The sequence below is a fragment of the Heptranchias perlo genome, chromosome 24 (genome assembly GCF_035084215.1).
Source record: "Heptranchias perlo isolate sHepPer1 chromosome 24, sHepPer1.hap1, whole genome shotgun sequence".
In the NCBI taxonomy this organism is placed as follows: Eukaryota; Metazoa; Chordata; class Chondrichthyes; order Hexanchiformes; family Hexanchidae; genus Heptranchias; species Heptranchias perlo.
In genome coordinates, this window is record NC_090348.1 from 40,425,310 (window position 1) to 40,441,224 (window position 15,915).

At 44.2% G+C, this 15,915-nt stretch overlaps 1 protein-coding gene across 1 annotated transcript in view; it reads right to left on the reverse strand.

The window, feature by feature from the left end:
* Positions 1–8,459: 8,459 nt before the first annotated feature.
* The window catches only part of LOC137341788 (ankyrin repeat and SOCS box protein 13-like), a 49,962-nt gene continuing 42,506 nt past the window's right edge, over positions 8,460–15,915 (reverse strand). Inside the window, exons 6-7 of the mRNA XM_068005290.1 lie at positions 15,275–15,466; positions 8,460–9,321 (exon numbers count right to left, since the gene is read on the reverse strand). Of these exons, the coding sequence (XP_067861391.1) occupies positions 9,194–9,321; positions 15,275–15,466 (320 nt within the window). The 3' untranslated portion in view covers positions 8,460–9,193. The remainder of the gene's footprint in view (positions 9,322–15,274; positions 15,467–15,915) is intronic.

Genomic DNA, 15,915 nt, shown 5'->3' on the forward strand with positions numbered 1-15,915 from the left:
GCCATGGTAGCTGAATGCTCCACCCTTGGTGGTGGAAGATGGGGACAGAGGGATATACTACAAGCCAATCAGAAAGGTGCAGGGTGCGTGCTGGGTTATAGGAATGGAGAAGGTTGAAAAGATGGGATGGGGTAGATGATTACCTGGCCCTCTGTACTTTCCACTTCTTCCAATTTTTACTCCTCCTACATTACAACAGTGGCTACACTTGAGAAAAATATTTAATTGGCTGTAATGCGCTCTAGGACGTCCTGAGGACGCGAAAGGCGCTATATAAATGTAGGTTCTTTCTTTCTTGTCTTTCTGCTGTCCTGAAGGCTCTGACCCCTAGAGTTGTAAGGTCTCACAGTTGTTTGCAGTGCACTGATATCTCACAAAAGTGCCTGTTCTGCATTTGTGTGATTCAGTGATTCTCAGCAGGTTAGTTGAGCGTGGAGGGCATCACAGCTCAACCCTGTTCTGTTTTCACCGGCCATCTCCACACACGCTTTCCATCAGGGTTCAATGGGTAGTGATGAGGAATGAGGTCCCTAGTTGATTATTTTTTTTAAGCTCCCCTCATCCCCCACACTTCGCCTTGGCTAAGATCATCTAATTAAGCAATCCTTTATTGTTTCTTAAGCTTTGACATTTAATCTCCATGTGACCTGGAAGAGTACAACTACTTTGCTAATCCTGCATTTCACTATGAAAGTAAAAACAAAAACAAAAATCCAAAAGTTGGCCTTTGCCCTTTTGAATCAGATTGTGTTACAGCTTTGTGCAGCACACAGTCATAATGCAAAATGAATCACCACGTTGCAACCCTTCGGTATTATCATAAGTTGATGAAAATATAGCAGGTCCAGAGTGTTCATAGTTGGGGAAGAGTCTAATGGACTTCAGTACCTCCAGACTGATCAGCCTTCAGAACTGTATCTAAGCTTCGAGAAAGTTGCTTGTTTTTGACTCTTCCCCTCCCTCCCCACTACCACTTCAATATAGCAGCACTACATTTTTTTCCACTTGTGAAAACAAGAGGTTTCATCATTTCTGTACGCCACAAGTAAGTTAAGTCCCTACAGCTGGCTTATGGAAATACGCAATCAGTTCAACCACTGACGACTGCATTACAGCCTGACATTCAGCTCATGTGGTGAATTTATTTTCTTTTATTGTTTTCCTCAATCCTCTCCTCTTTTGCCCCAACCTCCCTTGAATTTTCCAAACATTTTGCTGGAGTACAGCACCGGTTGCCTTCTGGTACCTTACCCAACGAGCCAGACTACATGTGTGAGCCTTGACTGTGATGTCCTCAGGAATTTGACTGCAAGGGACTTCACAGCTGAGTCAGATCTTGTCTTCACCCCAGGTCCGTACACCAGGCACGAACCCTAGTTAATATTTTTTCTCTTTCCTCCCCTCCTTAATACAAGTGTATTCTAGCCAATTTAGACATCCTGCCTTGACCTGAAATCAGCTAACTCAACTGGGAATCAAAGCTAGGACCTTCCTGAGCTCACACTACTTACCCCCTTCATTAAAGGAACCATCATTGCTTTTTTGCATCTCCAAGTTAATTCTCTCTTCTCTTCAATTGGGTGCCTCCATCTCATGCATCACAGGAAAGTACATGTACAACCTGATCTCCATCTCCGCAGGCCTATAGTTTTAAATGTAGGACTTTCACTGGCCCTATGGATTCTAGGAAAGCACCTCCTCTATAGCATAATTCTTCTTTTCTCTTTTCTCCATCCAGATGAAGCAACGAGATTTACCAACACGGTACCCTCAGGGAGGGAGACCTGCTTAAACAAAGTGTGAGTGATACAAGAAGATCATTGGGCACAGTCAGGCTAATCCATTGATTAGCTTTTAGTGATAGTCAATTCTTAGATCAGTGGAACAGCCAGCATGCGATCCTTCAAAGTCCAGAATCCATGAGATTGTAATTGTGTATGTACCATAGGCTTAATGCTAATTATGGCTGTGGGGATCAGAAAGGTTCCAGCTTTAATTGCTCGTCTGTACTGAGCTAGCTGATCTCAGCTGGGGCAGTAGCAGCAGTGCGAGAGTTTGCTGCAGCAGCCTTGGGTTACGGAGCGAAGAACAGTCCAGCCCCAGGTTTCCAGCTCCTGATTGCCACCCAGTGACTGCTGCTGGAAAATGCACGTGTGTAGACTTTGGGTAAGGATCAGATCAGGCTGGCTGGGATTTCCCTCAAACCACATTGTCAAATAGCCTCTCTACGCTCACACAGGAAGAACAGTGCCTCAGAAGAGGTACCGCAGGGTGGTTGGCACCTGTGGAATTGTATTGCAAGAGTCAGCACTTTCGGGAGAAGAGGATTGAAAAGTGGAAAAGAAATACAGAACTGCATTTGTAGGCTGTCCTCAGTTTAGTCAGTTTTCAGCTATAATTTTGGGTGGTGCGTCCATCACACGAGCTTAAAAAGAACTTCAAGCCCTACCCATCTCAGTTTAATCTCATGTGTCTGTTGCTATTGGTGGTCAAACAGGCGTTGGAAGCCATCAAGTGGTCAGTGACTGGCTTTCAAGATCAGGAACAGTTTTGGAGAGTGGTGGGGGTGGGGGACATCTACCACTCTATGGTATTTACGGCTTAGTGAATTTTCTTAAGAAAATTAAGGATTTCTTTTCCTTCTCGTCTCCTTCCGCTCCTGATTTTTCACTGGAGAAAAAGTTAACTCCTCGAATTCGCAGAATATTAAGTTCTCGATCACCCAGAGCATTTACAACAGTCATCGGAAGCAATCTGATGACATTTAGAAATATAGAATGTTACAGCACAGAAGGAGGCCATTCAGCCCATCATGCCGGCTCTTTGAAAGAGCTTTCCAATTAGTCCCACTCCACTGCTCTTTCCCCATAGCCCTGTAATTTTCTCCCCTTCTAGTACTTATCCAATTCCCTTTTTAAAGTTACTATTGAATCTGCTTCCACTACCCCTTCAGCCAGTTCATTCCAGATCACAACAAACCACTGTGTAAAAAATTATCTAAAATTTGTGTTCTCTATTTACCAACTCTCCTGCCAGTGGAAATGATTTCTCCCTATTTACTCTATCGAAACCCCTCATAATTTTGAGCAGCTCTATTAAATCTTCCCTTGTCCATCTCTGCTCTACAGAGAATCTCAGCTTCTCTAGTTTCTCCAGATAGAGGAAGTCCCTCATCCCTGGTACCATTCTAGTAAATCTCCTCTGCACCCTCTCCAAGGCCTTGACTTCCTTCCTAAAGTGTGGTGCCCAGAATTGAACACAATACTCCAGCTAACCAATGATTTATAAAGGTTTAACTTAAATTCTTTGCTTTTGTACTCTATGGGGTAAATTTTAACCCCCAAGAACGGGTGCGTTGGAGGCGGGCTGGGGGTAAAAATAATCCATTTTCAGAGCAGGACAGCATCCTGACTCCAACACACCTTCCCCTGGGTTTAACCCAGGCAGGTTTATCTGCATGTGGAGAACAGCCACCAGGAAGTCCTGCCCCCACTTAAATCCGGTGGGCCGATACTTAAAAGGGCAATGTACCTCATTCAGATACTTGAGGTACTTAATATTGTGTGTATTGGAATAATAAAATTAATTTAACTTTACCTGTTCGGGTTTCCCATCACTTTCCATTCACGACCGGTGAAAGCATGAGGTGAGTGCCTTTATTGCGCTGGTTGTGGGCCCAGAGGAGCAGGATCGCTTCATCCAGGCCCAGCAAGCACACCTGGCCGACAGGACCCTCACGATCAGCCGATCCCCCTCATGATGGTGGACCCCACCTACCTCCGGATCTTCACTGACCTCCAGCGACCTCCGATCATCTTCTTAGCCCCCTGATCTTATCAGCCTCCTGATCTCCTCCTCAGCCTCCCTCCCCCACCCCGATCTTCTCTGTGGCCTACGATCCCTCCCTCCCTCCCTCTAATCCCCGGCTGCAGCCTGCCACAGCAGGCCCTTCTGGCCACCAGCCAGCCAGTCTGTCAATCAGACTGGCTGCTGGCTGTAAAACCTGGAAGGGAAATTGATGGACCTCATTAAAGTCACGATCCCAGATCACGACCCGCCCACTTAACTTCCGGGTTTTGCACCCGGAAATCTTACCCCCATTCCCTTCCCGGCTCTCAGTTAAAATTTACCCCTACGTCTCTATTTACAAAGCCAAAGATCCCTTCTCTGAATCAGTTGAACGTCACCCTGCTCTGTCCTCCCCAGATGCAATATTTTCTTTTACATTGATTAATGTTGCTGCAAAATTTGTGTAAACCACCTCATGTGTGAGGATTCTGAAGCAAAATTAGTTTATAAATAGGGTGCGGGAAACACTTTCATGTTCTGATGGCATTTTCTGAGGAAGTAAAGGTTTGGAGTCCACCATCGACTGAACATGGAATGGGTTTAATAGACTGAATGGGTTTAATAGACTGAATGGCCTTTTCTCCCACCATACTTCATGTTCAGAACAAAAAAAAATTCCCTTACTACTGGTTAGAGACTAACCATTAAAACAATCCATTCATAATCCCTTTGTGTGCTATAACCCCAAATGCTTATGCTATCAATCACTCCCCAAATATTATATGTGCAGCCTCACCTTCATTGGCCGTGTGTATTTATATCCATGTGTCTAACCATTTCAAAGCCATCCACCAGGATATTAATCTAGGGGGAAGATACCATAATGCACTTTGGTGATTTGTGCTATATTCGTATGAGACCTGGCCTATCCACTGCTGTCTCCGACACGGTGTGTCCTCCATTAATAAAACATACCACAGGGGAAAGTATACAAGGAAATATCACATTTGCACCCTGCTCTTTCACTCCTGGATCTTGAGATGAAATTAAGTCCAGCCTGATGTGCTGGAAGTTGACTCTTTCTCACCCCCTCAGTTGGCTGTAAAAGTGAATGAATTAAACAGTAGCCCATGAATGAATTTGAGAATGAATTTCCTAGTGGGTGTGGACCTACAGCACAAAACTGTTCAGTGAAGCATTAATTGGTAACTTCAGGCAGGCCACAAGGATGGTTTGCGCAAGGAAATGGAGATGTCATACTGTTGCAGTAGAGAGGATAAGTTGAAGGGTTGGAGTTAACGTACATCATTAGGACACGATGGCAATTATTTTCCACCTAAACATGCTACAACTAGTGAATACTCAGCACGTAACTCTTATTTCCAAATGTTCTCATTATACATGATTACAAAGAACAATGGGCATTTAGAAGGTGGCACAAGTCAGTAGTTGATTTGGTCAATGTAGAGAATACCCTGAGCTTCGATCTCTCAGAACCTATTAACAGAAAACTATTACACAGCACTGGCCATTGTTTTGAGGTCCACTTAAGACATGAAAACAACATAATGGAAAAATTGAAAAGACTGCTCACTGTATCTAGCCCAGTCCGACCAGCAGCCCACATGAGAAGACAAACCCTCCAAAAAATAAACATTTGTGTGAATCAAGAGGTTAGCTAACAGCTGAACTTTGAATACACACGCACCATCCAAGGTCACCAGCGTGAGAAAGACCGACAACAGCAAACCCTCCAATTGATTTCCCTGCTGTCGACACCGATGCTGAATTAAATTTGTATGTAATCTCTCTGCCTTCCTGCACCCCTGGCTGTGAGGTTTCCTCCCTCTCAAAAAAAAAAGTCGAATGAAACCTCCAAAGATGAAAATCTAACAGGAAAAATTTGCAGGGCTATAGGGAAAAAGAGCAGGGGAGTGGGACTTATTGGATAGCTTTTTTCAGAGAGCCGGCACAGGCACGATGGGCCGAACGGCCTCCTTCTGTGCTGTAAGATTCTATGATTACATCCTACACTGTTCCGTTCCAACTGGCTGCATTTCATTTACAAGCAGCTTCAGGTCACCATAGGCTGATAAACATGCAGGATAAATAAACACCGCACTTGAAGAATTCAATCCACTGGAGACAAGCATTTTTATGGTGATGTCATAGCAATGCCCAAACATCCCTAGCAACAAGATATTTACATATTTTACAGAGGGAAAAATCTTCTGCACAAAATGAATGCAACAATTCAAAAAACGTTATTCTCACGCTCAGAATTTATATTAACACCTCAGTTCCTTTTTTAAAAACACAACTAATAATTTTTTCCTTTTGAAAAAGACTTGTACATAAATATCTACCAGCTGGAAATAAATGTCCCCACTGTTACCAATGATATTCAATAACATTCCCTTCAAAGGACAGTTTCTGTTTGTTGTTCTTTATGACTCCTGTAAAATAAGAGTCGAGAGAGAGATTTTCCTCTTCATTCAGCTCCCAGGTGAAGCGAACAGAAAGGGTGGAGACCAGATATAAAGGTTAGGGACTCTCCTGGCCTCCCACCTTACTTTCTCCTTCATCGGACCATTTGGAGGCCCCAGCAGAAGGGCACCCAAAAAATATTGTGTTAGGGCGTGCACCAGGGTCTGCACAGGTCCTGGGATCAGCCTGAAGAGTGAGGACAAACAGGGAAAGTTTATTTTTTTTAAAAAATTCGTTCGTGGGACGTGGGCGTCGCTGGCGAGGCCGGCATTTATTCCCCATCCCTAATTGCCCTCGAGAAGGTGGTGGTGAGCCGTCTTCTTGAACCGCTGCAGTCCGTGTGGTGAAGGTTCTCCCACAGTGGAGTTCCAGGATTTTGACCCAGGATTATGAACTCATTCCCCTCAGGGGCCCCTCCTCTTACATAAGAAATAGGAGCATGAGTAGACCATACGGTCCCTCGAGTCTGCTCTGCTATTCAATCAGATCATGGCTGATTTTCGACCTCAACTCCACTTTCCTACCTGATCCCCATATCCCTTGATTCCCCTGGAGTCCAAAAATCTATCTATCTCAGCCTTGATTATACTCCACGACTCAGCATCCACAGCCCTCTTGTCTTCTCTCTCCAGCAGTGGCCAGAAGGCAGCGATGTTGACGACCAGGAGCAGACGTAGTTGCACATCTGATTTTGCACAACCCCTCACTGATCTCCATGCAGAGCCCTTCCAGGGGTTGGACCTGCACCGGGAATACACCCAGCCCATGCAGATGACCCGTGGCTGAAGATTCCCCTTGGGCACAATGCATCTCAGGTACACCTCACCTGGTGCCAAGTAAAGGGGGTAAAAGAGGAGTTCTTTCAGTCTCCGATGTTTTTGAAACTCAACGACAGAAAATTTCAATCCTCTTTTGATCCTATTTATACCAGAATTCAGAATGGGACCTGAGCAAGTCAGGCTACCAAAGACCGAAGCTTGCCGTTATACTGTGGTACTGGTCGGTGATGATTGGCAACTTGCTGATCCCCTTTATACCACAGGCTTCCACTCTACACTTCCACCATCAGGAGAGAGCTCTCCATGGGCACAGAGCTCCACTCCCAGGGTTTTTGAAGCAGGAGCAACTGCTTTCTTAGGCATTTTAAACTTTTTTGTTTCAGTTTGTAAAATGCTCAGGAGAGCTAATGGAAGTCGAAGCATTCTTGAATCTTGGCTTGACACTGCCCTGAAATTAAAGTTCCTGAACTGGGGGGAGGGGGGTCACACACTGTTGCGTCCACAGTTAGATGATGACCCGAGTCTGGTGTCGTATAGTGACTTTGCAGCAACACAAAAGTGACAGTATAACTGCATTCCGAAAGCAATGAAACTGGTGAGTCCTCCAGGTTTAAAATATTAAATCATATGCCATCCACTGGCATCTGAAAGGATTAAAAATAAAGGGTGCTCTACTTAATATTCTGCATGTGAAAAACCCGAGTCTGACCAGATAAAACAGTCTCACTGCATCACTCCTCTGTCACACGATTGTTAATTTGTTGACAGGAAAACACTGCAGGCGACTAATCGTACATCTTCAGACATCAGAATGGTTTAAAGAGTCAGGATGACATTGAGGTCAGTGGGCGGTAAATAAGACTATTGTAGAACATTCATGGTAATGTTATTTGAAAAAAAACAAAAGATGTGGGCAGATGATACTTGATTCATAGAGTGCAGAGATAGAGGCTTCACTCAGCTGAGTTACTCAACCCAGCTGTGTCGCTGTGGGAAGATAGGGAGGGGAGGGAAACAGCAAATAATTAGAGGGAATATCATCACTGGGCTAATCTAGCGTGCCCAGCAGCCTGACTTGGAGATAGAGAGATTTACATACATACATACATACATATATATACACATATATATATATATATATATATAAAATCACTGTTCGTTTATCGTCACTGGGTCAAAATCCTGAAACTCCCTACCTCCCTAACCACATGGACTGCAGCAGTTCAAGTAGAAGTCGGCCCACCACCTAATCAAGGGCAACTAGGGATGGGCAATAAATGGTGGCCTTGCTAGCAATGCCTCATATCACCAGAGCGAATTTTAAAAAAGCCACCTTGATTAAAATAGCAAAGGAGTGAATCAAAGTGGTGGTGCTGAATTGTAAGCAGACACAAAAGTCTAACAAATGTGCTAAATATTTATACAGTATCACACAATGTAATTTCTAGGTTCTGACCTATCACACTCATTAAAGTAATGGCTACAAATAGTGACACCACTACTCCCGGCCAGAATGGAGATAATTGGGTAATTCCTCCATCAATCACATCTGGAGACCGTATTACCGTAAATTGATATTACGCACATAATTTGTGTTACATGACTATCCTCCACTCACTGCATTTTGCTGCAGAAATCACCATGCTTTTATATGGAGAATAAGCTGAGTAAATACACTTGTTCGCTGCAAGTCCTGCCGTAAGTCCCGCCTCCAACTCATTGGCTGACACAGTGGTGTCAACAGACACTTCGTAAAGTAATAGGTACAGACTTCCATGGTGCCAAAAACTTCTTAATTATACATGTGGGATTTAAATTTATCAATTGGGGCAGAGGGTTAAAAGTGCTTTCTATTGCCATCAAGAAAAAATCTGAGCAACACAGAGCAAAATTGACCTTAACTGTGTGAGGCAACTTTTTCAGGTGGAGATTATTTCTAACTGCAGATGCAGAGGTAGGGCCGAGGAGTTACTGTGCTGTTCAGTATATTTTGTAGTGTCTTTCCTTCTGTTGGCAGCTCCAGTAAGCAAATGCATTGAACGTGTTCACAAAAATCACTGATATGGCATTTACTCCTCAATATCGTTCAAAGATTTGATGAAGTATCCATTAATATTTTGGGAGCAAAAAAATCAGGTTCAATCATAGCAGAGATATCTGATGAGTCTTGGGGCAATGTTTAACTGGTAGATAACTTGCAATCTCCGAGGACCAAGGGCTTTTCTTAGGGTCACTCTGCAGTGGTGTGCCAGACTCAATGGTGTCCCTAAAATAAAAACACATTTGTTATGAGCAACAATTAAGAGACAGACATACACACCTCTCCTGTATAAAATTCACAATATTTTAGAACAATATGCTAGCATTCACTTCCTGTTTGTCATGTCACACTGTTGTGTCACACTCTTCGATTCGCTCACACAGACATTACACTTTTTCACTCCCATTTCAGCATCATATTTGCTCAAACTTCACTTTCAACAAATCATAAAATGTAACCAAAAATCTACAAACAAAAAGCAAAACCTGAACCAAACTGCGCAAAGCACTCTGAATTATTTTTTTTAAACTGCCATATTTCCACCTCAACCCCTTAGCTCATGAACAGATTAAAACATCATTTGACATGCAACTTCATCAAGAAAATATTTTAACTTACACACAAAACTGACAATTGCTGTCGGAAATGCAACATTAAATTTTGCCCCTGGGGCTCGGGTTTTCAGCCCATTCAGAACTGCTGTGCGCCATTCTCTGCTCAGATTTACCTGCCACACCTCAACGCTGTTTCTACCCAATGGCTCCGCCTCCCCAACCATTCCTGGGCGTCAGACACCCCCTGCGGTATTCCTGGGCCCACGAGCACGGGCCCTGGCCTGTAGCCAGTATCTCATATCATCTGTGCTTTAATACTGTTGTTACAAACTGTGCGCATGCAGCATTGGAAGATAGGAACAGGAGGAGGCCATTCGGCCCCTCGAGCCTGCTCCGCCATTCAATTAGGTCATGGCTGATCTGTACCTTAAGTCCATTTACCGGCCTTAGCGCCATATCCCCAGATACCCTTACCCAAGAAAAACCTGGGAACTGACGGGGGAACAGAGGGATGGCAACAACTGAGAGTCAGAAACGGGTGGGGGCAAGTCAGATCATATTTGTTTGGGACTGCTTCCAGATTCCAGACCCCATCTCCCTCTCATTGCTCCCAGACCCTGAATTTTAAAAAAAAGGTGCTATAAGCAAAATCTTAAACGACCACTGAAAAAGAACTAAAAAGTTGACTGTTAACTCTTCTCCCCCAAAACAGTATTCTGCTAGTTTGTTGTATAAAGTGCTGAGCACAAGAGAATGAGGGATAACTGCTGCCTATTCCCTCAAACTACCACACTGTGGCAGTATATTCACATGTTACTATAACTACTTGCACTTATAATTCAGGATGTCTCAAACTATTTCACACAATAAGTTACTTTTATAGAATCTTCCAGCCCAGAAGGGGGCCATTCTGCCCGTCGTACCTGTGCCGGCTCTTTGAAAGCTGTCCAATTTAGTCCCACACTCAGCTTTTTCCCCATTGCCCTGCAAGTTAGAACCCTTCAAGTACGTGTCCAATTGCCTTTTGAAAGTTCCTACGGAATCTGCTACCACCACCCTTTCAGGTAGTGCGGTCCAGGTCTTAACAACTCTCTGTGTGAAAAAATGTCTCATTTCCCCTCTAGATCTTTTGCCAATTATTTAAAATCTATGACCCCTTGCCAGAGGAAACAATTTCTCTCTACTTGCTCTATCAAAACCCTTAATAATCTTGAACACCTCTATTAGGTCTCCCACTAACCTTCTCTGCTCTAAGGAGAACAATCCCAGCTTCTCCAATCTCGCCACATAACTGAAGTCCCTCATCCTTGGTATTATCCTGGTAAATCTCCTCTGTACCCTCTCCAAGGCCTTAACATCCTTCCTAAAGTGTGGTGCCCAGAATTGTACACAATACTCTAGCTGAAGCCTAACCAGTGATTTGTAAAGGTTCAGCATGACTTCCTTGTTTTTGTATTCAATGCCCCTATTTACAAAGCCAAGTATCCCATACACTTTCTTAACCGTCTTCTCAACTTGCCCTGCCACCTTCAAATTTTTGTGAATATGCACCTCCAGGTCCATCTGCTCTTGCACCCCCCTTAAAATAGTACCATTTGGATTATATTGCCTCTCCATGTTCCTCCCATCTTCACGCTTATCCACATTAAATTTCATCTGCCACCTGTCTGCCCATTTCACCAGTCTGTCTAAGTCCTCCTGAAGTCTGTTACCGTCCCCCTCACTATTTATTACGTTGCAAAGTTTTGCATCATCCGCAAACTTCAAAATTGTACTCCCTATACCCAAGTCCAGGTTATTTATATATACATATATATATATAACAAGAAAAGCAATGGTCTTAATACCGACACCTGGGGGAACCCCACTTGTATACTTCTCCAGAGTCAGAAAAACATCTGTTCACCACTACTCTCTGTCTCCTAGCCCTTAGCCAATTACATACCCAAATTACCACCATCCCTTTAATTCCATGTGCTTCTATTTTCAGAATAAGTTCGTTATGTGGTTCTTTATCAAATGTCTTTTGAAAGTCCATATATACATCTACTGCAATACCTTCACCAATCTTCATCAAAGAACTCAATCATGTTAGTCAGACATGATTTGCCTTTAACAAATCCATGCTGGTGCCCCTTATTATTCCTAGTGAGAATTAATTTTGTCCTTGACAATGGTCTCTAGTAGTTTTCCCATCACTGCTGCTGGACTGACTGGCCCGTAGCTGCCAGGTTTATCCCCCTCCCTTTTTTTTTTGAATAGTGGTGTAACATTTCCAATCCTCCAGTCCTCTGGCACCACTCCCATATCCAAGGAGGAATGAAAGATTGTGGTCAGAGCTTCTGCTATCTCCATCCTTCCTTCTGTCAGCAACCTAGGATGCATCCCATCTGGACCAGGTGTCTTGTTAACTTTGAATGATGCCAACCTACTTAGAACCTCCTTTCTATTTTTATCCTATCCAATATCTCTACTCCCTCCTCCTCTACTGCGACATTAACTTCATCCCCTTCTCGTGAAAACAGATGCAAAGTACTCATTCAGTATCTCAGTCATGCCCTCTGCCTCCAATGATTTCCGTTTTTGTCCCTACTCGGCCCCACCATTCCTTTAACTTTATATATGTTTCTAAAAGATTTTTGGGTTCCCTTTTGTATTACCCGGTAATCTTTCTCATATTCTCTCTTTGCCCTTATATCCTTTTTCAATTGACCCCTGCATTCTGCCTGGTTTTCAGATTGCTGGACTGCTGTGACGCCCTGGAAGCTCCTTTCGACAGTGGCAGGCAGTCACGATGGCAGCATTCTGAGGTTCCAAGGCAGCAGTCAGACCTTTGATGGAAGCTGTTTGTGCTGCAATGGAAGCTGTGACATCGGCCATCAGACACTGCAACATGGTGGGTTCCACAGTTGGAACGTTGGAAAGGATAGGCTCCAAGCTTTGTGCAAAGCCCTGTGCCAAGTTGGAGGTGGACTCTTCCATGCTCCATGACATTGTGCGCAGGCAAGCTGGCACCTGTGGTATCCTTTCCCCCAGCCCTGGCTCCTGCGCACTTGTGCCTGGTGTCTCGCCACGTGTAGATCCCTCCTCTAGCCTAATCCTCTAAAGTACACACAGTGTCAGTCTCTGAGCTGGTGGCTGTGAGTGTAAGATCGAGTGACGGTGTGTCTTCATCATCGTTGTCTTCTTCCTCTTCCTCCTTTGACTGGGAAGGTTCCAGTTCACGGGTATCTGAAATAAAAAAGGGACAAAGGGTTGAGTTGTGGTGAGGGGAGAGGAGAAAGTGAGAAGCTTGTGAGTCAGAAGAGACTGTGGGATGATGGAGAAGTGGGAAGAGAGGAGGAGGATTAGGTATGCAGAAACCCTCATCATCGATCCCTCCAGCACCGCCAGTGCCTATGGCCTCAGCGATGCCCCTTCCAATGATGGCCAGCACTGTCTCCTCCATAGGGGTTAAAACGTGCAGGCACGCTGCTCCTCCTCCAGTTTGTGGCTGTCATAGTTGAATATCTGCTAGTGTGTGTGAGCTGTGACTTGTGGTATGAGACTTGCAACAGTGCTAAGTGTGTGAGGGTGAGTTGAACAATATGAATTGAAGGGTTGACTGATAGATTACTGATAGAGTATTGATTGATAGATTGATGGTAGGTGGGTGATGGGGGCGTAGTGAATTGAGCAGTGGATGAGGCTAGTGGTGCAGCTGTAGTGTGAAGATTGAACTCACCTTGTCAAATTGTGTCAGATCATTAAACTTCTTCCTACACTGCATCCATGTTCTAGGAGCAATGCTCCAGCCATTGACCTCCGCTGCTACTTCCTCCCACTGCCTCCTGAGAATATGTCTGGAGGGCCTCCTGCCCCGCTGCGGATACAGGATTTCCGTTCTCTCTACCTCCTGCACCAAGACCTTCAGTGCAGCATCAGACAACCTTGGTGCACGCTCTCATGCAGGTTGAGACATCTTCATAAAACTTCTTCCAAAACAATCCTCTTCCAGACACCAATTCCATCAGCTGCAGTGCACCTCCCCTTTAAGAGGTGCAGGCTGCCTTTAAGCAGCACTAGCAACTTGCGAAATCGTGCATCATGCACGCAGCCAATGAACAGCGCAGGTAGTGTTGGCTGCACGCTGCAATTATGGAAATTAGCAGGCAGCACGAATTTAAAGTCCTGCCTGCAGCGCAATAAACGGGCGTGGGTTAATCGCGGGCTTATCCAATTTAAGTTTTCAGGGCTTGTTCAATTTAATCCCCACAATTTTTGCAAATTATGAAAGGAGAGGCAGTAGCAATATTGACAAAAGACTCAATTACAGTAGTAGAAAGAAGGGATTTCAGTAAGGGTGTTCAGGCTGTGGAAATATTATGGGTAGAGTTAAGGAGCAGCAAAGGATGCTAGTCTCTGGTAGGAGTTGTCTACAGGCCCCTCGGGCAGAATGTAAAATTCAAATTGCTGTAATGTACCTGTAATGAATCTGAAATGGACCAGAAATGAATCTGTAAGCAATAATCTGTGTTGACGTATGATGCAATGAGACACCCTAGAGTGTCATGAACTGCAATGATGTCCAATGTTTTCATTGTACTGCACTTAACGTAACCTGCAAATTGTATAATCTGTATTGTGTACGTTTGGAAAGTGATATGACAACTGTTTTGTATGTACTGCTGCAAATTTTATGAATAAAGTATATTTTTTGAAAAAAAAAGGAGTTGTCTACAGGCCTCCTGATGGTAGTGATGTAGTGGGAGTGATGTATAAATACAGATCAGGGAAGCAGCAAAACAATGTGGTTATAAGGGGAGATTTTAATTATCAATTAGTCTGGGAGAAGCAGAACAGCTCAAGTAGTAAAGGCAATGAATTTTCTAGAATGGGTACAGTGCGGATTCACCAGAATGATACCAGGGCTTAAAGGGTTAAATTATGAGGACAGGTTGCAGAAACTTGGCTTCTAGTCCCTTGAATTTAGAAGGTTGAGGAGTGATGTAATCGAGGTGTTTAAAATGATAAAGGAGTGAAATCATGGAAGCGAGGGGTAATGGAAAACTGCAACTCCCTCTCCCAAAAGTCTGTGGACGTTGGGTCAATTGAAATTTTCAAGACTGAGACCGTCAGAGTTTTGTTAAGGATATCGAGGGATAGAGAACCAAGGCAGGTAAATGGAGCTGATCAGCCATGATCTAACTGAATGGCGGAACAGGGACTGAATGGCTAATTCCTGCTCCTATGATTTTTCTCTTCGGATGCTCGCAGCAGTATCTAGGAGATTAATCTTTAATTCCTGGAGATTCCAGGACAATCTAGGATGGCTGGCAACCTTGGTTTGACTGTGATGTCTCCCAACAACTACACATACTTCCTTTCCAGCAAAGTGGGGGGGGGGGGGTTAGTGATCAGCAGGGGGAATTCATGCTCATTTCCCCTACACCCAACTCCTCCCTAACCCAGTGGCGCAATGGTCAACTGTAGTGTCTGTATTGCCATCCTCAGCAACATCGGCTCACTGTGCATAGACCAGGGATCGAACATGGGACCTTCCTGATCTGTATGACTGGGTTCACACCAGATGGCAGATTTGCCTATATCCATCATTTTTTAATCCATGTCATAAACATCCTTACTCTGGTAATACTCCAAGCACTCTGAGGAAGGGGAACCAGATCGTGTGTAGTCCAAAGGCGTCTTCCCCTGATTGTCCTGTGCATAAACGTTGCCTCCGTAGTCAACCAGCATTTTGATCAAATCTACATTCTTCGCCTTGGCTGCATGATGAAGAGCAGTTTCGTGGAGTTTAGCTGCATTCACGTTCGCACCTGGAACAGAACGAAGACATTCAAAAACAGTATCATGATACCGCAAAGGAGGCGGCCATTCGGCCCATCATGCCTGAGCCTCCTCTTTGAAAGAGCTATCCAATTAGTCCCACTCCGTTGCCCTTTCCCCATAGCCCTGCAAATTTTTCCCCTTCAAGTATTTATCCAATTCTCTTTTGAAAGTTATTATTGAATCTGCTTCCACCACCCTTTCAGGCAGTGCATTCCAGATCAGAACAACTCGCTGTGTAAAAAAATTTTGCCTCATCTCCCCTCTGGTTCTTTTGCCAATTACCTTAAATCTGTGTCCTCTGGTTACTGACCCTTCTGCCAGCGGAAACAGTTTCTCCTTATTTACTCTATCAAAACCATTCATGATTTTGAACATCTCTATTAAATCTTCTCTTAACCTTCTCTGCTCTAAGGGGAACAACCCCAGTTTCTCTGGT